The sequence below is a fragment of the Acanthochromis polyacanthus genome, chromosome 19 (genome assembly GCF_021347895.1).
Source record: "Acanthochromis polyacanthus isolate Apoly-LR-REF ecotype Palm Island chromosome 19, KAUST_Apoly_ChrSc, whole genome shotgun sequence".
Taxonomy (NCBI): domain Eukaryota; kingdom Metazoa; phylum Chordata; class Actinopteri; family Pomacentridae; genus Acanthochromis; species Acanthochromis polyacanthus.
The window spans coordinates 18080707-18107079 of NC_067131.1; the positions used below are offsets into that span (position 1 = coordinate 18080707).

The following is a 26373-nucleotide window of genomic DNA, read 5'->3' on the forward strand; positions in this document are numbered from 1 at the left end:
GTCTCTCACTTTGATGCGCTTTTTAATTGTCTCTCCTCTGCTTCTACCTTGTCAGTCAGGGTGTGTGTGTGGTTTGAGTCAGTGCCAGGGCTAAGTGTTTAATTAGTAACAACACAACTTGTTTTGCCTTGGCAGTTGAGCTGTGCAGGATTTTTCGGCCTTTGAGCGCACCTCGAGGCTCAACGAAGCACCACTGGGATAAAACAGGGAGAAGATGGTGCAGGAAATCAGAATTGCACATCTTTCCCATCTCTGTTTGCTGTGGAGCAACAAAAGGCCATCTGTATGAGTACTTTCAAGAGGAGAAAGTAAAGAAAGGCGAGGGAAAGAAACAGGACTTCTTGAGATTATGCGTCTTTTCTGTGTCCGTGTCTTGTATTTTCTGCTTTAATGATTTTTGTCCGGCTTCCTTTGAGCTCCGTACACCTCCTTTACAGCATGCCAACTAACTTTCTAACTTTTTTGTTTATTCTTAACGTATCCTCATTCTTCTCCACTTTCCCTATTTCACTTTTTCTCCCTCTCATTTCATAGTCTCACTCCCTGTCTCAACATTTTTTTTATGTTCTTCAAATTATCAAGTGGCAGTATTGGGGCTTTTAGCAGAATGTATTCACTTAGCAAGGATACCTTCGCCTTCCATAACAGGAATTTGCAATTATTATTGCTCAGCGCAGCGAAAGAACAAGTCCCACATTATAGTTCAGCGTTCGGCTATGCTTTAAAGTCAGACTGCGCAGCTCCGCTTCAGCAGTTCCTCGTTGCTCAGCCCACTGCACATCTTTTGAAATCTAATTATCTCTTATTTAATTAGAGGAAGAAAGTACAGTTATCTAATTTCGCAACCACAATGCTGTAATTAATATAAGACATCTGTTACTTCCTACACCATAAGCGGGAAGCACGAAAGAGTCACACACAGTTACCTGCTAATATAGTAACAGTGAAGAGATGTACTTTTAAGGTTTTAAGTCTTGAAATGTGAGAGCTAAACAGATAGAAGGACATGTAAAAATATTTTGGAGAAGCTGAGCTGTAACTCCTGAAAACAACCTACTACAATTGAGAATGTGTGTAATGAAATAGAAAAATAGCTGAAGACGTAACTAAAAGTAATGGATAAACAGTTAAATTACCTAAAAGAAAATAAGAGATAAAGGTTGAAATATTCATATTCTCAGTACACAGTCCACAAGTTTCAGTTTTGGTGATGTCAAGGTGCGGAGGGTGTCTGGTTTGGAAAGCAAAAGGTGTATTTTAGCTTTTTGCAGATGATGTTCTTCTGTTCACTTGTTCAAGATGTGACTTTCAGTGCAGACTGAGGCAGTTTGCATTGGTGCAAAGTAGCACAAAAAGCAAAAAGCTTCCCTGTCTAAAGCCATAGTTCTGTACCAGATACCAGAGGATTGTTCCCTGTAGGTTGGGGGTGAGTTGCTGCCCCAAGTAAGAGATAAAGTATCTCTGAATTTAATTCAAGAGTGACTAGAAGATGAAGTGCGAGATTAATACAGATTGGGCATCGTCATGGTGAAGAGCAGTCTATGTTCCAACCATCAGCTGTGGCTATGAGTTCTGGGTATTGACCAAATGAACCAGATCGCAAAAACAAGCATGGTTTTCTCTGTAGGGTGGCTGTGCTCAGCTTTAGAGATAGAGTAAGGAGCTTGCAGTAGATTTGCCTCTTCTTTGTGTCAAAAGGAGCCAACTGAGATGGTTCGGGCTTCTGATTAGGATGTTTCCTGGATGGTTTTCTTTGAAGGTTTTTCAGGCTCACCCAACTGGGAAACTCGGGGGGTAGACCCAGAACTTGTTAGAAATATTACAATTCTCATCTGGCCTTGAACACCAAACTGGGGGATGTTGATGGAGAGAGGCACACGGGAATGCCCTGTTGAGCCTGCTGCTACCCCGACCCAACCTAGGATAAGCAGATAAATGGATGGATTAATGGATGGCTGAGTTTTCCAGTGGTTCAAATAATAAACGGTGAAGCTCAAATGCCTCTCTCAAACCTCAATAAAGCTGCTGTATCCTGACTTTACCATTCATTTTTAGATGAGTTAAACAAGCAGATTACGAAATCTTTGTCAGGCTTGTCAAATTTGCAGACTTTCATCCTCAATCAAAGCAGTGAGGCTGATTGCAGACTATTTAATATTTGGAGCACTGAGTGCACAAAACTCAACAAATGTTACAAGTAAGTCCAAGAACAATGGCTCTATTCTTCAAAGCCTCAAAACAACACAGTGAGATGTCTGCATGTGAAAGATTTTTCTTCCCTGCTGCTGTTGTGGTAATAACGTCAGCACAATAATGATAGTCAGCTGCTCCCTACACTGGAAAAATACCGTCAAGAGGATATTCTGAGAAACAGAGGATCAAATATTTCCGCATGGCTCGCATTCTATTGCTTTTGAGTAGAATTATTTCTTTACCACAAAATAGAACATTTAATATCTTTTTAATGAATCCTAAGAGTCCTGGGAGAGGACAGATGTATTTCCTGAAACTTTTTATTTTTAAGCCATTAGAAGATTTTTCAAACCCAGAGACAGACAGTTCTCACACAGTACCTGAAACCCCTCGATTTAGGATTTAGGATTTAGGATTTCATTTTTTATTTTTCTACTGATGTCCCTAGGTTTTTGTACATCCCCTAACATTGAAAAAGTTCCCACTGTGGGATTAACGGAGGTTTATCTTATCTTAAAGTACCTCAGAGAGGACGAAGGGAATAATACTTCTAAACATCCACAAGTCTGTAGGGGTCCGAGTGATATGGATTTTGTTATTTGCCCAACTCTGCCAGAGTCTGCATGAATCTCTTTGTGGACATCCTTGTGCATCGCAAAAATGTGTGTTTACCTGACCTCTACACTAAAGGGGCAGTAGATTAATCCTCAGCACAAGTGTGCCTGCATGGAATACCTACATGCTGATCTACTGCACATATACTAAACATGTCTTGCTAGCCGAATAGAGGGTAGAATCATATACAACAGCTACACATCATGCTTTCTTCATTTGCTTGCTTGCAAGGGTTCACTTGACGTAAACGTCTTCAACCGCTCATGTCCAGCAGAATCTGCAGACACCCATGTGCAGCCCACATTTTTGACCAGACTCACCACACGCACCAGGACAACAAGATGAATGCATGTTTTGACAACACACTGTATGAGGAGATCTGCCATCATCAATTCATTATTCACGTATATAATATATCATTTAAGGAGTTCAAATTCTCCAGAAATTCTGTGCCAGGTCCACCCAGTATGCTTTGGCTGCCAGTATAGGGCTTGGACACCTTAGGAATGATCCGTGACACGGTGCTACAGTCCAGTCTGTGATGAGATGTTATATTCTGTAGAAACAGCAATGTGTTTCAGCCAGCCTTTCAGAAATGCCTAGTGGATTTTTGTGTATTTTCCTGTGTATGTCTGCCTAAAAAAACAATGTACATCTAATGTTTGCATTCAAAATTCTCATTGTTTATCACACAGACATAGAAATCATGAATTGACCTTAACGCAATTCAATTTCCTTGTTAGAAAAACAAGTCAGTTGTATTGTAAGATTTAACAATTCAGCTGACATCACAGCTACAATTTATTTCTTCTAGAAAAATCTGAGAATATTCTGCAAAGTTCTTGTAATGGTGTTAGTAGGAAGTTCCCTTTTAGTTCCCATAATGTTCTCGTTAGAGCTGGGCTAACTAAAGGAATTCCAATAATTTTGGTGATAAAAATTGATGGATCATACTCTTAACATTCTTGAAATGTTTTCAAAATGTTGCATTGAGAATTTCCTTCTTTTGGCATCATGTAACTTTGTGGGAACAACAATCTATAATGTGTCACCACCACAATATCCCCAAAACATCCTCAGAATGTTTCTGGCATAATATGTCAACAAATCACATTACATCAACATTTTCTTTTTTTTTCCAAACAATTCTGTCATCTGACATCTTGAACATATCTTGAGAACAGTTTGTGAATGTTGGTTTCAGAACATTCTTCATTTTTTTGTCATGTAACATAATCTGTGATGCTGAGAACGTCCATAAAACATCCTCTGAATGTTGCAGCTAAAACACTTTCTAATTTACTCTATACCTTGTCGGAGCATTATTTAAAAAGATAAATATCCTCAAGACTTTCATTAAACATTACACTGAACCTTTCAAGCATTATTTGAAATTGTTGGTAATGTTAGTTACTTCCGTGTTAATGTTTCCTGCCAGCTGGGACATTATACTGGCATGCATGACACAATTACTGAAAATCTCATATAATAGACAGCAGATGCAGCTCATCAGTGTGCATATATGTGTATATTTACACACTGGATTGTGCCCAAATGTGTAGTAGGCAGCGAGACATACAACAGGCTGCAGCTGTAGAATGATGGCAGGAGTCCATGAGTGGATGGTTATAAGAACTGTGGTGGATGGCCAGAATCTCTGCAGCAGCAGAGCATACAGCATGAAAAACAGACGCTTATGTAAGTAGTTGCTGGAAAATGTGAATGAGAGCTGTTCCTGTCAGGCTGCCCTTTAGCAAATCATTTGACCAGCAAAGTCCCTCCCAGAGTTAACCCTTAAACATGATGATAACCTTGTCCTGTTGTGTGTCCTTGTCCACAGAGGGTGGCCAGATTAATAACAACGTGGCACCGGGGTCAAACATGGGCCATCAGCACCCTTATCCTGCCCTCAGCCAGCTGGCTCATGTCTACGAACAGCAGCAGCAGCAACAGCAGCAGCAGAACAAGGATCTGAACAAGTATGCCTCTCTGAAGGCTGTAGGTGAGTGTCCAGAGTTCTGATTATTATTTAAAATTTCTAATGAAGGAGAATAGAGAGCATTTAAAAAAATCTGAAAATCTTGTCATACTGGAAGCTGTGACTGTTTGGAGGTGCTACATCCTCACAGTGACTCTCGGTACCCTGTTCTTGTTAGTGAAGTCACCATGATTGGTCCTGACAGTGAATCCTGACAAAATCGGACTTGAGACTTTTCTTCTAGTGCAGTTTACTGAATGCCTTTTGACCCAAACACAAAGGGCACCAGATGCTTCTTTTTCTGGAGATCTCCAGGAAAGACATGGCTAAACTTCAGTACAGCAGGTATGACAGGTTTTATTGGTTACACTACGAAACTGGACATGCTATCAGACAGAAACTGCTTATCAAGCTTTTTGACTTTGTAATTCATCCCGCCAACTCAAATGAGTCAGTTGCCAGTGCAGCTGATGTGAATTCACCTCACCGTGTCCATATGTTATTTGGCAGTGGCATCAATATTTGATAACTTGAATTAATTTGAGACTGACACGCCAATTTTTCAATGTGTGCCAGTCAACTTGTTTGTGCTAGACAGGTACCCTGCCCTTATTTGATTCAGGATGCAGCCCACTCACAGAAGATATGATCTACAAATACATCTAGATATCTGTTTGAACAGCTACGAGACATTACGCATCCGTGGTTTTGCTACAAAAATGATCGTGAAGACGTTGTCTATAAAAGCCTTTTTCTGCATGTCCACCAAAAGAAAGGAAAATTGATTCTGATGAAAAATGCAGGCATGTACCTCGTCTAATCCTAACACTAACTCCATACACTATGCAGTGTGAAATTTGCAATGCTACTCCATACACCACACTGCATGTGAAGGGCTCTGACTCATCCCCAGACATGATACGGTAATACATTACCATGCTTGTTTAGGTGGAGCGCTGTTTTTGCGCCCCAGAATCAAGAAGTACTTGTGTGATTATGGTAGCAGTTTATATAACGGCCAGCAAAATCAAAAACAGAGAAACTGATGAATGAGTAATAAATAACAACAGATAAGTGGACACATCAATTTTTGAGCCTACCCTAAAAGGACATCATTGAAAATGATAATTAACGCTGTCATCCTGAGTCCTTTATCAGTTGCTGGTGTATTTTTATAATTCCCAGAAAACTGGCCCAATATAGACATCAGACAAAGTCTAGATATTTTCGGCACAGCTACAGCTGCATTTGATTGCAGAAAATTGTTCAGCTATCTAAAACGTGAACACAAGACATCTTGGTGTCAGTCCCCGGGGATCAAAGAACAATAGGAGTCTTTCTCAACTCAACATTCTGCGCCGATATTCGACGAGGAGAAAAGAAATCCATCACAAGACAGGCAGACATGCCAATTTCTCCACTGACAGGAGCTTCAATAGATCAGAGTGCAGTGCAGCCACACTACATGCTGCAATTTGAGTATGTAATGCAGTCCCAGTGTTTCTCATCTCCAAAATCTTACTCTGATGTTAGACTACGGCTTCCTCTCCTCTCATCGCACATAAACCCAACAGATGGATGCAACGCATGCTCCGGGGACTGCGGACAGCATTTTGAGAAATGGATGAAATCTCTATCTGCAAGGAAAACAGATGAGGCAGGTTGATGGATAATAGGTACAAGAAAATTTCATCAAAGTTACTGGAATTTTAGCTATGACAGACTGAGAATGTACCTCACACATTATCAGTAGTCAAAGATCTTCCTTTGACACAGTTTACTGCTTAAAATAACAACAACATTAAAATCAGTGACAGGTGAAGTGAAAAGCATCGATTATCTGGTTGCAATGGCATCTGTCAAGGGATGGGATATATTAGGCAGCAAGTGAGCAGTCAGTTCTTGAAGCTGATGTGTTGGAAGTAGGAAAAAATGGACAGCATTAGGATTTGAGTGACTTTGACAAGGACCCAACTGTAATGGCCAGAGCAGAGTCAGAGCAGCTCAAAAACAGCAGGTTTTGTGGGGTATAGGCTGGCTAGAAGCTACCAAAAATGGTCCAAGAAAGTAAAACCATTGAATCACTGACAGATGACAGAGTGATGGGCACACAAGTGGCTTTAATGTTGTGGCTGATTGGTGTATACTGTCTGCAAACATGAAACCACAAAAAGGAAAAAACAATCTAAAGTTACATTTCTTAGATTGCTCATTTTACGAAAATTTAAAAATCCTGACCTTAGCATGTAGCACATTTTATCAGTTGCCAACAGGTGTCACCACCACCTGCTAGCAATAGATAAAAATGTTGCCTCTACATGCTGGAGATATTTTACTACTGGCTACAGCAAATAAGTCTGTCCACAGTTTGTTGCAAAGACATTCAGTAGAAGAGCTTTGTTGAAAGCATTGTTTTTATCTGTTGGAGCAGAAACAGTTGTTCTCCACTGCTGCAGAGATAACACCAAATTGGAGCAACACTGCTTTTCTTTGTCCTCTTCCATACACCAGAACATTCAGACTGACGTCTGTTTCACAAAAGACAATTACAAATTGACGTAGGTCAATAAATTATACTTCACTCAGATACTGAAACAACTTTTTAAATTAGAAAGCTGCCCTCTCCCAATTGTCGGTTATGCAGTTAGAGCCCAAAGCTACTCTTTCTCTTTGTTCATTAATCAACCAGATGCATAAAGCATTTGTTTGTACATCTCTTTTATACTGGGTGTGATGTGAGTGCACTTTATATGATGTCATCGTTGATGGTAATTTGCTAAAATACACTAGTGGAAGGCCAAATGCATTAAGTGTTTTGTCTTTTTCTTGTCATGGTCATGCTTTGCTCATACCTTGCAATGTGCCCATGTCATGTTCTGTATATGCTGAAGACGAGTAATAGTAAAATTAAAAAGCGGTCAATGTCATAGCTGAACGGTTTCATCTTGAAACAGCAGGATTTCAAATACCCACATTTGGACTTCTGGAGTTTCATACATAACACACCTACGAAACCAATCCATTCAACTTGCAGGGTGGGACTACCTGTATCATATGTCTTCAGAAAGGAGCTGGAGTGCTTCAGTAAGGGGCGAAGTGGTGAATGAACATCCCCATAAATCCACACATACAAAAGGAGCAGTGGTCGTAGAATTGATTAGGCCACGTTAAGACAGGAGGAGATTATTTTCATCTACAATTTTGAAACTCAGAGAAGAGTTTTTAGTGATTCAATCAATGACCTGAGGGGTAATTTAAAGATGCGCTTCAGAAAATGGCTGACAACCTGGGCGAGGGAAGCAACTTCAAAGCAGAATACAACAGCAACTTGGATGAAAATAGCAATGACAATCACGAAGATTGTCGTTGAAGGATCAGTGAAGATGATTTGAATGTACCCACTGACCGATCTGACCTTCTATCCAACACTCATGCATGTTTGAGGAAGAGATGCAGTCACGTCACATCTGGGTCCAAAGGGAGAAATACATAAGTGTCACATCCAGATCTTAAAGGGATATACACACATATGGTGCATCTAGACTTAATGGGTTAATTCAAAAATCAAATTGTTTTTAGTTGTTAATGAAATCTGAGTCATGACACCTAGCATCTGAATCCTAAATCTAAATCAACCTTATTAACAGTAGCAGCATTTCTGAGTGGAGGGAGACTTCAGAGTTTGAAATGTATTTACCATGGTTCTGTTGTTTTGCATCAAAAGTTTTGCATTCAATCAGCTCTTCAGCAAAAGTGGACCAGACTTAATGTGTGTCTGACTATGATTGATTGTTATTCTGAGGCAGTATTAAGTCTGTGCAAGTTGAGCTTTATAATGTACTGTCATGGTCTGAAAGCAGTGACTGCCTTTTGGCCATTAAATCAATCTAAAAAGCTGCTCTTAAAATGGCTGGAAGTATTGAAAAGTGTCCATGATTTCAACCTAATGAGGGAAAGTGTGCAAAAACTACCCATGTGGTTCATGTACAATGAGGCCACTTTGTATATTTTGGCTTTAACATCAGTCTTTTAGCGAAGATTAAAACGAGTCCAGACAGCAGTGTAGAAACGGTATTGAAACCTTTCAGGATGTCCGCCGATATTCCTCTCTTCAGCACCTTTTCGAACCAACTTCTCCATCTCTGCTTCTTTGTATCTAAAATGGTCCTCATCTTCCTTTCACCCCCTCCCTAGACCATATTCTTGCCTTCTTTTTGCTCTGCGAACCTTTAATGTATCGGCTCGTTTTTCTCTCCCTCTCTGCTTCTCACTTTGCCTCTCCCCTTCATTTCCTCTCACCTCTTCTCCCGTTCTGTCCCTCCCACCTTTCCCCATTTCCTATCTTCTCTTTTTCCGTCTTTCATATCATCACCTTTGTCGTCCACCTCCTGCCCTCTCCTCCTCTACATTTTCCTCTTAGCTTTTCTTCTTTGCTTCTTTTGTCTCCCTCTCCCCTATCTCCTCTTCACCTCCAGACCAACACACCCTCCTCTCCCAGCTCAATCCATCACATTCCATATCGCTCTTTAAAGAGTCATTGGACTGCTAATCTCGATCTTCCCTTATAGCGGCTCATATCTGATTCCATTTCTGTAATTGAAGGGAGGCCTCCCCCCCTTGGGCTCACACTTGACTGACAGATTTCCATTCCACAAGTGGTATTCAAAGAGGCACCTATGAAATGATTGGAAACCTGTCCACAGATACACAGCACCAGAGCTTGGGATTCCAGGAGGCAAAGTGCCATTACTGCGAAACCGGTGATGGAAACGTCACACACTAGCTGTGAAAAATGCTTGTGAGGAGCAACAAAAACTGAGAAGCTACCGCAGAGACAGAGGGAAAGAGGGAATAGATGACAGCAAGCAAATCCAAAAAGCCTTTTCATCTTCTTTGCTGCAAATTCTGGTGTTTCCGCTGCCTGTTGACCCCTCGAGAAACCAAGTCTCAAACCAACACCCACCAACTGTCTTCTTCCCCACTTTTCTTTAATTGCCTCTGCCAATTTCCCAATGGTCCCACATCCAGCTGATAAGTCACACTTCTGTCAATCAATAGCCATCTCCACCGTCCCCCTGTGCATCTATATAAGGTCACTCTATCGAATTTTAACAGGAACTGAGGCAAAAACGGACTAATAAAGGTCTCTGGATACAGGCCTGTAACTCAGCCCAGAGGAAGTCGCCGTCTTCTACAAGTACAAATGACCAATTATGGGCCATGTCTAATGTACAAATCCTCTGCTAAATCTAACAACTGCCATAAACCCTGAGGAGACAGTCCTTGTTCCGACATGCCTGTTAATAAGTTAGTTTGCCACAGATGGTCTGCAGAGCGAATCCTTCATAATTGGGCATGGACTTCAGATCGGTTCAGTTTAATTTATTTATTTTCTTTACAGTGCCTGCACCTGTGATCGATTTTCCAACATCACAATCAAACAATACAACTCACACTGGCTGCGAGGTGACAGAGTTTCAACTACTTTCGGTTCAGGGAATAAAAGTATCACCTAACAAGTCTGCTTTTATGGATTTTAGACCACTTACCGTCTGTTGTATCCTGAAACTCAAACTGAGATTAGTAATAAATCTTTATCAGCATGAAAATCTAAAGTGTTCTGAGGACTTATATCTCACAGTTGAGCTGTGATTTAATCTTCTATAATCCTCTTTACATGCAAATATGTTTGAAATATAAGACAGAAGGTTGAAATGTTCACCCTTTTGGTTACTGATTAAGTGCAGCATGGGGAAGTGATACCTTAAGTGAACAAAGAGTTTTCAGCCACACCTGCTGCTCTGTGAGGCTGCTTACTGCTCTGAGCTTAATACCAGCGCTACCATTATGACATACAGTGCTAATGCTTAGAAGCTGATGTTTAGATGGTGAAATGTTCACCATTTTGACCATAAAGCAAAAGACGGGACAGCATCAAATGCTACTGGTGGGCTTGAAAAGAGAAAAAGTCATTGGATCGCTAAAGACTTTAAGAAACATTAATTAATCAATTAATCATAATTAGTCAATTAATGCCTTCCACGTTCATATGCACCAAATGCAGACTTTGAAAGTGGTCTCACGCACACACACACACACACACACACACACACACACACACACACACACACACACACACACGGTTCTTTTCACACTAAACGGTTTTCTGCCATTCTGCACAGACAGTCACATTGCTCCTCATATTTCCTGTCAAAACTATGACAGTACTACTTACAGACTGGGCTGTAGCATTGTGCTAATGTGATAATATCTGAGGTTTTTTGAGAATTTAGGACTTAGAAATGTGCATGACCAAGAATCTCATTGCGCAGTCTTTCCTCATAACAAGCATTTGTTCTTATTGCACATGCACAGTCAACTCACAGTGCACAGTTCACACGGTGCAAATTTTGGGCTGCACATGAACGAGATTTGGCTGGATGACAAAATTCACATTATGTGTATCCTTGCAGACATGGGAAATATGAATTGTCCTTCACAATATCGCTTATGAGCTGCAGTTATAGCAGAGATTGTAGCTGATCTACTACAGAAGAGGATTGAATTAGGTTACATCACACACCATGTGCCAACATTAAATATCATTATATTTGACCAGTTTTCTGCCAAAAACACAACCATGCAATTGCAAAGATTTCAAAGGAAATGAAAAAAAAACTCCCAGACAGCATTTAAGCAATAAGACAGTAAAACTCTCCACTGAAACTCAGACTAATGGATGTTTTTGGTTAAGGCGGCAGAACTATGACAAAGAAATCCACCCACTTAGAGTAAATACTAAAACTATCAGGAATACATTCAGTGCTTGAATTTTGAAAAGAAAAAATAAAACAAAAACACTTCAAAATGTGAAACGTTTTAAAGACTTCTAGAATTAATAAACCCTCCTCCACCTTGGCAGTAGACAACCCAATTGCCTAATAAAGAGCAGATTGACATTCTGGTCTAATCCTAATAAGGTTTTTATGTTACGGGTGCCGAGGGACTTGAGAGGAGCAGTGCTCAGTTTTTTCCTGATGCATAATGTGTTAGTCTCTGTGGGGTGCAGGTTTTCTCAGGCAGAGGCACGTAGGGCTCACACTGCGTAACAGCACTGCTTTCCGTTTCCACTTACGTACGCCGCTGGATGTGTGCACCGTCAAGCTGACTACCGCCGGATTGATTCACCTGTCGCCTCAGCAGGTTTGGCCCCCAGGGGCGGACTTGCAGTGACTCGGTGGGTGAGACATGGCTCCCCTACACCCAGCGTCCCCATCCTCACCCTCACAGGGCTGCTTACTCATTTCTCTCCGCCGTTCACAGAGCGATAAACTAGATTTATAGTTACAGCGGCAAAGCAAACTCGCTGAGTGTGTTAACTTTATCTTCAAGGACATAGAGGCAACAAGGGGCTAAAGAGTAATGACTTGAGTGAGAACGCGAATCCGACGGAGAAAAAAAAAAGGCCACATTTCGCAGTGATAAGAGAGACTGTAGCTTGGTGACACTGAGTGACAGAGGGAGAGGAATAAATGTGAGGCATTAAAGCTGACTGCTCCAAGGCTGAAGGAACACAGATACACACACAGGTATACAAAGCTGGGAAACACACTTGCACCAACACAGAGCACAGTCAGTGTGTGAGCAAGTCGATGCATGCTGGCATCTGTTGGGTGTGACATTGCATACGTCTTACTTTGTTGAAGCATATGGATGTATTCCCTCATACTCTTTACCCGTTTTACAAAATTTGTCACAATAACGTCATGTTATCTGACCATCTATGACTGTAAATGCACTGTATACACTTGTTGCGCTTCATGGTGGCATGTAAATGAGTCACATAGACTGTATATAAAAGACGCATGTCGCCACTGTTTGCCACTTGTTACTGTTTTGAAGCTTTGCGTTAGATTTGGCCATCACCGTAATGACCGAGGGATGGATCTGTCTGTATGGTAGAGATGTGTTAATCACAAGCTGGCCACACTTTATGCCATACCCTTTTTTATTGCCTGATATACTCTTAACGGCACCATAATTTACAAAATTAGAATCATGTTGTATTGACGGAAACTTGAAACTAGCAGCTGACATATAAAGTCTTTAGAAAAATGTTTACTAAGGTAACAAAGCAACTAAAAAGTAATGTAGTTTGTGGATATGCTTACATTTGGACTTGATTTTGGAACAGGAAAATTCCCCCATGCTGTCCATTAAACAGAATGCACACTGGCTTCACTTTTCACAGTATCAAAACATACTTTTGACAGTTCATTTTGATTGGTTGTACCTCTGCACAGCAACCTACATTGGGCATAACTCTCTTGGATTAGCACAATTACACAGCAATTACACAACGTCAAGCCACGTGTTCCTATTTAATAAAGTCATCCATGAGCCATTAACCCCACATCACTATACGTAGCTGGAATCATACACCATAGAAGGATTGTTGCGTATATACAACCGCAACTCCAAATCCATATCTTTCAATTAAAACAGCATTCTAGTGCTGAATAGCGTAGCCCTTAATGGAAGATGTCCCAAAGGTTTTCTTCTGATCTTTGCTTTGCTATTTGAGAGGGTAAGTCACTGTATTTGTATATCTGGTAGTGGGGTCATGATCTACCAGTACTGACAAGAGCAATGATATTTGAAAAACAAAATACTGATATGCCAATATGATGCTAGTGCTGATAACCCAGTGCCAGAAACTGTCAGATTGACACTTAGTAGGTGGTGGTGTTGCACCTTGACACTGCTTACCACCCACAATGAAGTGAAAAACAGCACTCAGTAGCTTGCTAAATAGCTACTACCACAGTCTGTGGCTACTACAGCAATGCAAAATCGTGTTGGAGGAGATGACAGATGAGAGCAACACACTGCCAGCAACTGAATTATTTGTTTTTCAAAAATCTCTATAGTTATTGCCTTAATAATGCATCATGAATTCTTTTGGCCACGATAAACATGTAGTAAAAATCTGACATCATTACAGCCCTCATGTCTGCTATCTCAGTGTTTGGACCTGTAGGCCGCTGCATAAACAAGGGCATCATGCCATGATGGCAGAATATCCACCTCAGTGCATGCTGTAGTGTTTTTTCTTTACTTTATGCAAATGTTCTTGTCGGAAAATATCTAATGTAGAAAACCAGATCAATAGCACTGCATGAAAAGGCATTCTTGCTAGAGAATTGTACTACCCAGAAAGGTGGAGTATGTGACTTCAATCCAATAAATGTCCTCATGGTCTACTAGCTGTCCATCCTGTGTTTGTGCTGAAAAAACATCTGGTGTTTGTCCACAGCCCTGGCTACGTAAATGGGGAGCAAACAAAATGACTTGGACCACACTACACAATCCTTTTCTAGTGTTCTCTGTGCACATTTATGCTCATGCATGTTTATGCTTGTGCACAGGACAATGTGAAAGTGGGCAGTGGGAGCAGATGGGGCGGTTCACCTGGCACGTAATAAGTATCTAAATATGCCAACTAGCCTATAGAGCATTTAATAAGGTCTCCTTAAAATCTTCTCTTTATCTTGTCATACAGTCAAATCCATTTTGGACATTGACATAATTTCCAGCATTTCTGCTCTGCACACCACCACAATGGATTTGAAAAGAATCAATCAAGATGTGCTTTAAGTGCAGACTGTCAGCTTTAATTTGAGGCTATTTACATCCAAATCAGGTGAATGGTGTAGGAATTATAATACATTTTATATGTGCCCTTCACCTTTTTAAGCGACCAAAAGTAATTGGAGAAACTATGATAATCATAGGTCAAACTGTCACTTTATAATTGTTTGCAAATCCTTTGCAGTCTATGACAGCCTGAAGCCTGGAACCCATAGACATCAACAGATGCTGGGTGTGGTCCCTTGTGATGCTCTACCAGGCCTCGCTGCTGCTGTCTTCAGTTCCTGTTTTTTCTTGGAGCTTTTTCCCTTCAGTGCTGTCTTCAGCAAGTGAAATGCATGCGCAGTTGGATTCAGATCAGGTGACTGACTTGGCCATTGCAGAGCATTCCACTTGTTTGCCTTAAACAACTCTGTGGTTGCTTTCTCAGTATGCTTTGGGTCGTTGTCCATCTGCACCATGAAGCACCGTTCAATGAGTTCTGAAGCATTTGGCTGAATATGAACAGATAATATTGGCTAAAGTATTTCAGAATTCATCCTACTGCTTTTGTCAGCAGTCACATCAATAAATACAAGAGAAGGAGCTCCATTGGCAGCCATACATGCCCACGATATTATACTACCACCACCATGCTTCACTGATGAGGTAGTATGCTTTGGATCTTGAGTAGTTATTTTCCCTCTCCAGACTCTTTTCTTCCCATCATTCTGGTACAAATTGATCTTTGTCTCATCTGTCCATAAGATGTCGTTCCAGAACTGCTCAGGCTCTTTTGGATGTTTTTTTTGACAAGCTGTAATCTGGCCTTCCTGTTTTGGAGGATCACCAATGGTTTACACCTTGTGGTGAACCCTCTGTATCCACTCTGGTGAAGTGTTCTCTTAATTGTTGACTTTGACACAGATACACCTACCTCCTGGAGAGTGTTCTGATATGAAGGGGTTTGCCTTGACCAGGAAAAGGACTCTTCTGTCATCCGCCACACTTGTTTTCTGCCGTCTTCCAGGTCTTTTGGCGTTGCTGAGCTCACCTGTGCTTTCTTCTTTTTTTTAAAGAATGTACGAAACAGTTGATTTGGCCACACCTAATGTTGATTTTTTGATTTTTAAGGCTAATGACTGCTTGATTCACTGGTAATGACAGTTTTTTGGACTTCAAATTGGCAGTTCAATTCACCAGATTTCAAATACCAGATCTGAAATTCACTCTAGATCTTCTACCTGCTCATTGTAAATGAAACAATGAGGGGATAACACACACCTGGCCATGGAACAACTGAGCAGCCAATTGTCCAATTACCTTTGGTCCCTTGAAACAGTGGGGGGCACATGTAAAATGTGTTGTAATTCCTACACCGTTCACCTGATTTGTATGTAAATACCCTCAAATTAAAGCTGACAGTCTGCACTTAAAGCACATCTTGATTGTTTCATTTCAAATCCATTGTGGTGGTGATGGTAAAAAACATGCACCATGCAAGAAAAAAATGCACCATGGTGCATGTTTTAATGGTCTCACATCTTTCTCCCAGATATTCTTCCTTTTTTTCTCATACTGAACACCTTCACACAGCACAGAAATGAGATGTTTTCTTGGCTTCAAAAGGGAGGAAGAGGCGAGGTGGAGGAGACATTCTGGGCTTTCCTTTTGATTTCACTCCTCCAGTGGCATAACAGGCCTTTACATGCAGGCGTTAGCCATAGCCCTGACACCTGCTTGGTCAGTTACATGAAGGGAGGCTGACTAACAAAGTTAAAGTGTACTGGGTGTCATACGACCTTTTCAGGTCGTGGGAGTAGAAAGGGATGGGATGTTTTCTATCTAAATTTCTGCTTGTGTGTGAGTGTGTGTGGACTAACATGTGAACATCTTAGTTTGCAGCGGTTCATAAAGCTGTTGAAAGTCTTCATTTTTGAGTAATTCTGTATAGGAGCTCTATTTTCTCATGTTCTACAAATGGCCAACGACGGAGGCAAGAAATGTATACAGATTTTAACATTTAACCCAAGATTTCAGCTGTGTTCTTAATTGTCTGACATTTTTATTATTTTTATTCTTCTCTGTCTCCCTCTTCTGTTAGCTGCCAAGTATAATGGTGAACTCTACAACAAGCGTCGACTGATGGTAGAGCTGCCAGCGAAAGGTGGCCTACCTCTGCAGCCTATGGGCAACTCCAGACCCTCCATGGGCAACATGTCGTCAATGACTCCACCAATGACTACCAACCCCATGGCTTCAAACCCTATGACTTCCATGAATCCCACCATCACCCAGATGACTTCAATGACGCCCATGACGTCTATCACTCCAATGACATCTATGACACCCATGACCTCTTTGACACCTATGACCTCGCTCACCCCGATGACCTCCATGACTCCTATGACCTCCATGACTCCTATGACCTCCTTGGGTCCACTGACTCCAGAGCCGGTGGCCACCTATGTCACTGAGATGCCCACCATCTCCTCTATCTCAACCCTCCCAACAGAACGGCATTTAGCCGGTGCAGGAGGAGGGGGACTCAAGCCAAACGGCCAGAAACTCAAAAGCAGCCATGGTCACGCTGCCCACAGCTCTCACACTCATCTTCACAGCCACAGTAGCAAGCCGCCAGGACTTGGGGCTACCTCCCTGGCACACATGGCGGGGACCATGCCAGGTGGCACATCCCTGGGCATCTCCAGGGCCGCCGAGACCGCCATTGGCCACGGCTCAGCAACAATGGGCCGCCCACTGGCGTACAGTTCCAACACAATCGCGGCTGGGCATGCGATGGGGCTGGGGTTGAAGGGCTGGGACGGGACTGAGACGGTGGGCCGGAGAAAGACCTACGGGCACAAGAGGCCTCAGTGTACCGTGCTGGAGCCAAACCAGCTCCACAGCACCAGAGGCCACAGCCACAGCCAACACTTCCTCCCCACACAGCCCTACTTTGTGACCAACAGCAAGACAGAGGTGACTGTGTGAGAGAGGAAGAAAGGGAGACAAAGAGTGGGATAGGATGCATGTGGAGTGGTGGCACAAGTAATCTCTGAGTGGAGGCGTCAACTCCTGGGGTGTTCAGAGGTGCAGATCTACATGTGTGTTTGTGTGAGGCTTGTTGGTTTACTGTGTCTGGGTGGGTTTCTCACTTCACAAACAGAGTTCACCAATCATATCACTCAATAGACCTTTATTGTCAAGAGGATGGCGCCTAAATTGGTGGCATCTGAAACCATACTAACTAAGGGCCTACAGAGCAGGGATGTCTGTACACTTGTGGTGACATTAGAGTGTTGTCTCAGAGCTGATAGCCACTCTGAAATGATAATATCTGAGTAATACGGTGTGACTACACACAGTGGGAAACTGAAGATATGAATGGACTGGCTTTAGGGACCAAACCTGAGAAGCAATATAAGGGATAAAGTGTAAAGCACTGAAGCATCGTGGGAAAGGAGAATTACAGCAAGTTTACCCACAAGCCTTGCATCAAGAGGTGTGCTCATCTGCCCAACAAAGCACTGAATGGCTTGGAAGAAATAACATTCCCTCATGATTCACACTCAAATCTCCTGAGGGCTTTGAAGCAGCCACACATGATGAGGGCACTCGGCTTTGGACTGCAGACATGCAGGGCTTTGTACTGTGGCTATTCAGAAGCGCCTTCATAAGCTCTGCAGCTGAAGGTCGCCCCTTTTTCCACACGACTCCAACATGGAGAATGGAGGCTGTCGCACTGGTATTGTTCTGTTCTGATCTCGTCTGTGTGGTGACAGTCAGCACAGACGAGGGATAAGGAGGCAGGGAGGCAACATCTGGGTGATGCTGCAACTAGCAGAGGCTCCTTGGAGCATCGTGCTTACACACACTTTAAGAAATATACAGACAGATTTTCACACACAGAGAAATATATTCTCTAGAAACACCACAGACAGAGTCTGACTGATAAGGGTTTTTTTTATAGAATGATAGCAGTAATGATGAAATTTGTTTGCACTCGAATAATTTGATTCACTGTTTCTCATTAATTAAATCTTGTCAGTGAATTTAGATCATCAAAGTAATCTAAAACTCTTTTATGAGCGCTCAAAATTTTAAAATGTAGAGATGGCAGCTAAGTCAGAATGACAGACCTTATCCAGTCACTGACAGGATGCAGTCTGGGATACATAACTGCTTTTAAATTTGAAAAAAGACAAAAGAATTGCACATATTTTGAGAGATATGCTTTCTTGCCAAGCATTCGATAAGAGGATTGATACCTCTTTTATGTCTGAACATTAAAAATTATGCTACAGGCAGCGTAGCTCAGAACAAATACTAGAAACAGGAAGGGAACAGTTAGCCTGGTTCTGTGCAACAATAATGAAATCTGCCTACAAGCACCTCAAAACATCACTAACTAATATGTTACATCCAGTTTGTTTAATCTGAAGCTGAAGTGTAAAAAAAAAGGACATCCTGTGGTTTAAAAAGGGTTATGTGCCAGACTAACTGTGAAATAACTTCACACTAGGTTGCCAGGCAACAAACTGCTGAACTATTTCTCTGAAAGAATAAATAAATTGTGCAAAAAATAAATCTGTTTAAATGTAGCTGTGGTTAGGAAGGGCCTTGATCATGCTGGAAGTGGACAAGGTGACTTATTTAATCAGAAATGTATTTGATGTATTTATCAGTTTGAGGTTAACACATAAAATATGTGCAACCATACAATATCCTACTAAGTGGACCAAATATCAGTTCTCACCATGTTGTTTTTGCACAGATTTTGTATAGGATGTTATACTTGATTATAATTGACCTTGAGACAAAAAAAAGTGCCGTGAAAATAGGGTGTAACAGAAATTAAAAAGACAGATTTTAAGACACTGCCACAAGAAACTAGGCTTGATTAGATCACTCACTGTACTCAAGCTCTAGCTGGAAAAAGGAAACATTACAACCAGCTGGAAAAATCTATCTGGGTTACATGACTCAAACATAAAAATAAATCCCTAAGTCTAACAAATAGGCCAAATCTTCTAAGGGTGTCTCCAAGCCTGTTGGCTGATTTCTTTTTTAAGGTGAGATGTTAGCAGCTGCAGCCACTGTTATTTTCAATTTGTCATTTAAAGTGCTGCTTCCCCTTCCATTAATTAAAGATGGAGTATGAGCCTTTCATAGCCTTGCAGTCGGTCTGAAAGTCGACCTTTGAACCTCATTTTGATTTGGTTTTGAGACTTTAAAAAATGTAACCTGTGACAGGACACTGACGGCAATCATAGGCACTTTTACTAAAGTGGGTAAAACAGCATAAAAAGTAACAAATTCTCACAGTGAAAGTAGGTTGTGGTGGTGTAACATTGGACTTTCTGTGAGTGAACTGCGCATTTCAAGTGCATGCATATGTCTGAGATTGGAAGGGGCTTAGAAAAGAGAAGGTTAGTTTGTTTGCTTGTTTCTGCCCTTTCCAGATACCAGCCTACTGCAGCTTTAAGTGAATTAAGATGATCAGCTTATAATAAAAATAAGAAGCATTTGGTATAAGTGTAAACTCTCAAAATCTGTGTGCAGACCCAACTGAAGCACAAACAGTTGATGAGTGGCTCAGACAGCACCACACTAACAAAGATAGATTGTGCGGACATTTGTGAATAGAGAACAAGCAAAAAAAAATTCTATTTTAAAGCATAATAAGAGGAAGAGGTGCACATGACAATCTGGTGAGAGACATTGGCTTACAGAGTGTATACCAGAGACACATTTTAGTGCCAGAGTTACACACAGTTTGGGTACACTTTGTTACCTGCCTGCATGTAGATTCAAGGTGCAAAGGGGAACCCTAATACTACAGCTCCTAAATCAAAAGCCAGATAGAACAACTAAGCCAGCTGAGTGTGAGATAAGAGGGAGTATAAGAGGAATATTCTTGCTTCATGCTGTGGAACCTCCTGCTCCTTCGAGGGCCACATGGCTGGAAACCTGAGAACAGATTGGAGTCATGGAACAGGATTTAAGAAGTCTTCAGAGCATTAAAATGCGTCACCTATACACCCACACCTGAACACATGCGCGCACACAGACACACTCACATCCACAGAATATATTACAGGGTGGACTCTGCTTTTTCTTGTGCTCCCACAGTGCCAAGCGGCAGGTGTCATCGCAGCAGAGAGACAAAGAGTCAGTACTGTTACTGCGCCTGTTGTACATGAAAGACTGTGAAACTCCAGACCTTGGCCCCTTTGTAGCGATAACTGATATTATGCTTTTTATATATATAAATATACATAGCCTTTCTCTCTTTATCTATTTCTTTTCATCCTTTCTTCTTCTACACTTCTTTTCACCCTTTACTTCCTTTTTGCTCCCTCCAAGTCTGAATGGAAGACCTTCAGAGCAGAAATATCAGAGAGGAACAAAAACACGTGGCTGTGATTAATCTTTTCTCTAACTCTGCCGTACAGTTATGATGAGACAGTGAGTAATAATAGTAATTCACCTCCACCTTGAAAGACAAGATTGGTTTCCCAATGTGCATTGTTCTAGCAGAAAATATAAGTGATTGATTGATTAAAAAAATGGAATTCAGTTTGTGAGTCCTCCTGAACATTGCGCACATTTCACTGTCTACAAAATTGTGTACATCTATGTGTGTGTGAATCCAACTTTGCTATATGATTATTGTCTCTGAAAGAAATCATAACTCAAACAACCATACCAAACAAAGTCAGTCATATATAAATGGGATTTACAATCCCATAAACCTATTTGGGTCCAAATAGAATCCTGTGAAGCTTTTGTCTTTGTTTTCTCTCCTTCCTCATTGCATTTACTTTCTCCTTTTTCTGACAGATGGTGGTTTTGTTTGTGACAGAGTTGAGAAGCAGGTCAATGTTTGCTGGATGTACATTATCAGACCCAATTGACTTAATCCAGCAAAGCGGAAATGTGGAAATGAACCCTCCTTGCCATCTCCTTTGCCTGCCCCATTCTTAAAGCCCATTCAGCTCTGCAAAAGCAGCCACTGGAATGATTGGTAAACAGACAGGACAGTGGAAACATTTGGTAAACAAGACCAAATATACAGGAAAAAATCCTTCATCACTCACCATAACAGTCAAAATAAACCGATAGAAAGCGAGGGATTGGCTGCACTGGCTAGGTCACGGTTGATAGGGTCAGGGGCACAGATGAGTGGGTTCTGGAGGCAGTCGTGTCTGACATTTTTCATCAGACGAGTCAGTCGGACAAAAACACAGCGAAGACAAAAGGACACAGGTAGTGAGCAGGATCCAAACAGCCAGGTCAGTTACAGAGCCACCAGGAACTGTAGAGTCACGAGTCTTTATGTTCATTATTTATTGAGAAGATAATCTGGGAGGCTCTTGTTTTGCTGCAAACAATTTAGCACGTAAATGTAGTGTTTGAACTCAGTGGCTCAACATTCTGTAATATTAAAGACAGCACTTAAAACTGCAACATTTATGGTTATTGGTTGATTCACTCATGAGGCCAAATTACTGCATCCATATTTTTCATGCTATTTTCAAGTTTTGGAAACTTTGGCGTGTGAATTTCCACTGCCAACAGCAATTTCTTACTGTCTAAAATAGAGGAAACTATTGTTGCTTGTTAAGTGTGATTTACCGTTCACTCTTCTGATGGAGTCTTACCTGCTCCACAACAGATGAAAGGTTTAAGGCAGGAGTTGATCCCTTTAGCGATCAAGCGTACTTACAAGCTTTTTGCTGCTTCAATAACTCTTAGCTGAACTGATGTACAATCCTGAAAACAAAATGCCAAAGGGGAGCAAACAGTCCAGTGAGGAGAGAGTAGTTAGAAACTTGAGAGCTGTTGTGACTTTTTGTTCCAACCATGTTCTTGACTGGCTATGTATGCTAACTAGTCTAAACTCCTAGAATTGCATATCTCAGAAAGATAACCACCTGATTTTTGTGCTGCCACCTTACAATGTGCCCAAGCCTTTTGTCAGTCACACCTCGCAGTATAATGCCAGTAATCACCTTCACCTTTTAAACTTCTTACTGCCAAACACCTCCCATGACACTGCCAAATGAGGTCCAGCCTTAAGGACGAACACTCAGTGTGACCTTGTTGCTCTCAACCACCAAAGTCCTGATTGCCCTGTAGGTCCACTGCCTGCCACAGTTTAAAGGTTGTTCTCTTAGTATTTTTTCCCCTCCTTCCTGGCTGAATGGAAGTCAAATGAAGAGTGGAGGTGCAATTGACCTAATTATAGTAATCAGACCCGAAGTAGAGGGTGCAGCGGTTCACTGGTACATTGATCAGCAACACCAGCCGGAACAGGAATCAGGCCAGTCGAGCATGCAGCCTGTGAGTTAGTGCTTGCAATGAATATGCTTTAGCCTTGAGGTAATAAGTAAATTTATGTTATATGTAGATGTAATGCTTTGACAAGTTTTACACCCATAGTTTCTGTATTAATGAAGAAGTGGAGCCACTATAGACAAATGAAGTACGTTTTGTAATAAGCAACAAGCAAAAAATGTAAAATTCCATCATCGTTATCTCTTGGGTGTACTTGTGTCACAGATTAGGTAGTTTGGTGGTACAACCTTGTTTGCTGGAGCTTTGCACAGTACGACTTCAGAATTACAAGTACTAATTAAAATCAAAATAAATTTCTACCAAAACAGGCATTTTGGCACCATTTCAGAAATATTTCCTGTGCATACCGAGTGACAGTTGTAAGGAATCACTGCAAGCCCTATTTGCATGGCACTGCGATTACCTGGGGACTTCTAGCAGTTTGTCATCATTGTGGAGATTCAGCGTGCATCTGCCATGTCTGTCATTTTCAAAATAACAATTCCACTGCACATTACCTTCCAAATTTTAATCAAAAACAAAGGTACTGTAATAACTGTCCAACATGAATTGCTGTGATTCAAGGTCATTTTAAAATATATTGGGGAGGTTTTTTTTGTTTTCTCCCCACCTGTCTTTGTCTCTCAAGAAATATGGAGGTGTCTTTGGCAAAAACAAACGAAAGCTTGGCTAGCATACTGTGTGCAAATTTCGGAGGCTCATGTTACTATGCAGCATGAAGGCTCAACTGCAGAGAGAGCAATTCCAAATCCAACAGAAGAGTGAACTCTCATTGCTTGTCCTAATGAATGCACCACACGACACACATACATGGGGTCCCCATGTAGTACTAGTTCTGTATGAAGGGCCTTAAGATCTCAAAAATCCTCAACTGCATATTAGCTGCTAGTAGACAACAAATTCAGCATGCCTCTAATTCATTATCCATGCTGAATTAACCACTAGCAGTCAAGGCTGATATCTTTTTTCTAGAAACCGGTCACGTGATAAGAGCATAAGAAATCATGGGAAGGACATGTAGTTTTCTAATTAATACAGGGTCAACAATGTTTGAAAAAGTCTCAGTTTTAGGGGTTGTAAACTGCTGAGTAGAGTGGATGCTAGATGTAAATGTTACACAAATTATGCGCTTTAAAACAAGAGTGGCTACTGCAACAGCAATGATCCCTCACTGGCTTCCCACCTGCAGAACACTGCCAATTCTTCTCTTCCTTAAACCAGGTCTCTGCGACAGATCTCTTTAGTCCTGCACTCCTCTCACTGCCAAGAGCCACCAGTGTTCCATTGTTGTTGTATGGCACCAACGCTGCATGAAGCTAATTTATCGATCCGCCCACAGCCATCAACAGGCACAGTGATCACATTAGGACAATCTGAACTAAAGGCATTGAGCTGATGTTGAGCTGGTTGGTAGGACTGTGTTTCATGTGTCACATTAATAAGGGCACAAAAGAAATGCAACCAGCGAGTGTGGCAGATGAGCGAGACAAATTCACCCACCTTCCCACTCACAAAATACACAGACAAGTGTTAATACTTACTAAACTAATCATAAAAAAGCCTGTGCTCCCACCAGCCCACAGACAATTCATAGAGAGACAGAAGCAACAGAGGTGATAGAGAGAGTTAGTTAGATGAGATGCGAATGGGATATGAAATGGGGATTGTGGCCTAATAATTTCCTCTCTCATGGTTTGGCCCATTAATACAATAATCCAACCCGACTGGAGAAGTTGGCCTGAAACCAAGCTGTCTTTTTCAGCAGAGCAGCCAGCCGATGCCAGAGAACCGCACAGTGGAATATCTCAAGGGAATATTCAATAGGAGACAGAACAGGAACTGTACTGGGACCAGTGGCCAGGAGGCTTTATGAGTTCTCATTGTGGTCTTTCATCACCAAACCCAGAGAAACATGAGGAGGAGCTTTAGTGCTGCAACAGGGATTCCACAGTCCACAGTGGCACACAATACAGAAGTTAATGTCAATAGTTGACAGGCAGGAAGCTTTGAATTACTGATACTGCAAAAAATGTTGGCGGTGCAGTTGCACGAATGCTAACAGTTCCATTTGGAAAGCTGTGAATCAGAGACGACTGTTGGCTCACACACACATCCACGCACACAAAAACTCCTTTGTCTAGTTATTTCATGTTGCAAAAATGTTGTGAACTCTATCAGATCATCTATTGCTCAGTAGAAACTCAAATTAATCACAGATTCCTCCAAACAGATTGGCTATTTCTAACATGCTCTGGAACTTTTTGTCTGCTCCTGTTGTACTTTTTTTCTTTCTTTTACACTCTCTGTCCTATTTAAGCTGAAGATGTGAAGCATGGATTGTCCTCGATGTCAGTCTGAATCAGGAAAATGCTGTTGTCTGTAAATATTCATTTCATGGTGGGGAAGTAGTTAAGAAAGTTTCCCTTAATTAGTACAGATCAAATGCAGTATACTCTTTTCATTGAAGAAAAGACAGAGCGGCGTTGTCATGATTGGAAGATGGGATACAGTTGATCGGAATAACACTAAAGGGCTCAAACACAAGCAACATTTCTCGCAGATTTTCCTCCACTTGTTTCTTTTCTGTCCTTTACTGTTGCCTGGACTTGATAGCATTGTAAACATTACAGCCACCGAGGAGCAGTGCGATAAAAAGAAAAATCCATATATCACTATATTATCAAAGGGGTTCCCATCACCTATGTTTACGACTTTGTATAGCATCAATCTTTATGCGCAATGTTTGCACCAATCCGGAGCCGCCTACTTATGCACACTGAGATGAAGGAGATGCTGTGTTTGTTGTCCAGTGACGCTAAACATCTGTTGTTGCAGGGTTTGCTCCAGTGGTGTGCTTTATATGTTTGGTTTTTTATCATGAGCCCATATTAAATATACTTACCGGACGGATTTCAATGACAGTGGATGTGAAAAATACTCTGGTTTATGACCTCTGCTATGGTCCAGAGCCAAGGGATTTTCCATTACTTTTGAAGAATCAATAAGCTATTTGCGATATAACTACTATCCATTAGCGAGCATATCCTTTTATAGAATAACTCATTGATTAACTCATTTTGGTGTTAATCATGCATTACATGCAAAGTTATATGAGATCCAGTTTTCTATTTTTGATGTCCAGACCAGTTTGTGGTATTTATGCATATGTGTATATGGATACATATGGCCCCAACACTGCATTTATGCGTGACTAGTAAGGCATATTTTTTATGGTAGAACCCATCTCCCACTATTATTTGCACAGTAGCTTATAATATGCACCGTGATGCCCCATCGTCCTTTTACTGTTTACTGACTTTATAATTTGTGACATTAAGTTATGAAAAAGCTGTATTTTGGTACTATTCAGATATTGTTAAAAAAAAATAAAGAAATATAGGAGACGTTTTGTCCAAGAAATATATTACCATAGTGTTGCTATGACTGTCTGTTTTCTTTATTTTGGGGAGGGATGATAGGGATATTTTTGTTCTTCTTTTGTTGTTGATTTGCCATCTGACAGTATATCACCATTGTTCTATATACGACTTTCTTACGTGGCAATAAAAGATGACTTCTGTAAAAGCGCTCGT

The 26373-nt window shown here is 41.2% G+C and overlaps 1 protein-coding gene across 1 annotated transcript in view; it reads left to right on the forward strand.

Annotated features, from left to right (window-relative positions):
- shisa9a (shisa family member 9a) overlaps positions 1 to 26365 on the forward strand; it is a 75057-nt gene extending 48692 nt beyond the window's left edge. Inside the window, exons 3-4 of the mRNA XM_022208251.2 lie at positions 4649 to 4810; positions 16521 to 26365. Of these exons, the coding sequence (XP_022063943.1) occupies positions 4649 to 4810; positions 16521 to 17410 (1052 nt within the window). The 3' untranslated portion in view covers positions 17411 to 26365. The remainder of the gene's footprint in view (positions 1 to 4648; positions 4811 to 16520) is intronic.
- Positions 26366 to 26373: the final 8 nt, after the last annotated feature.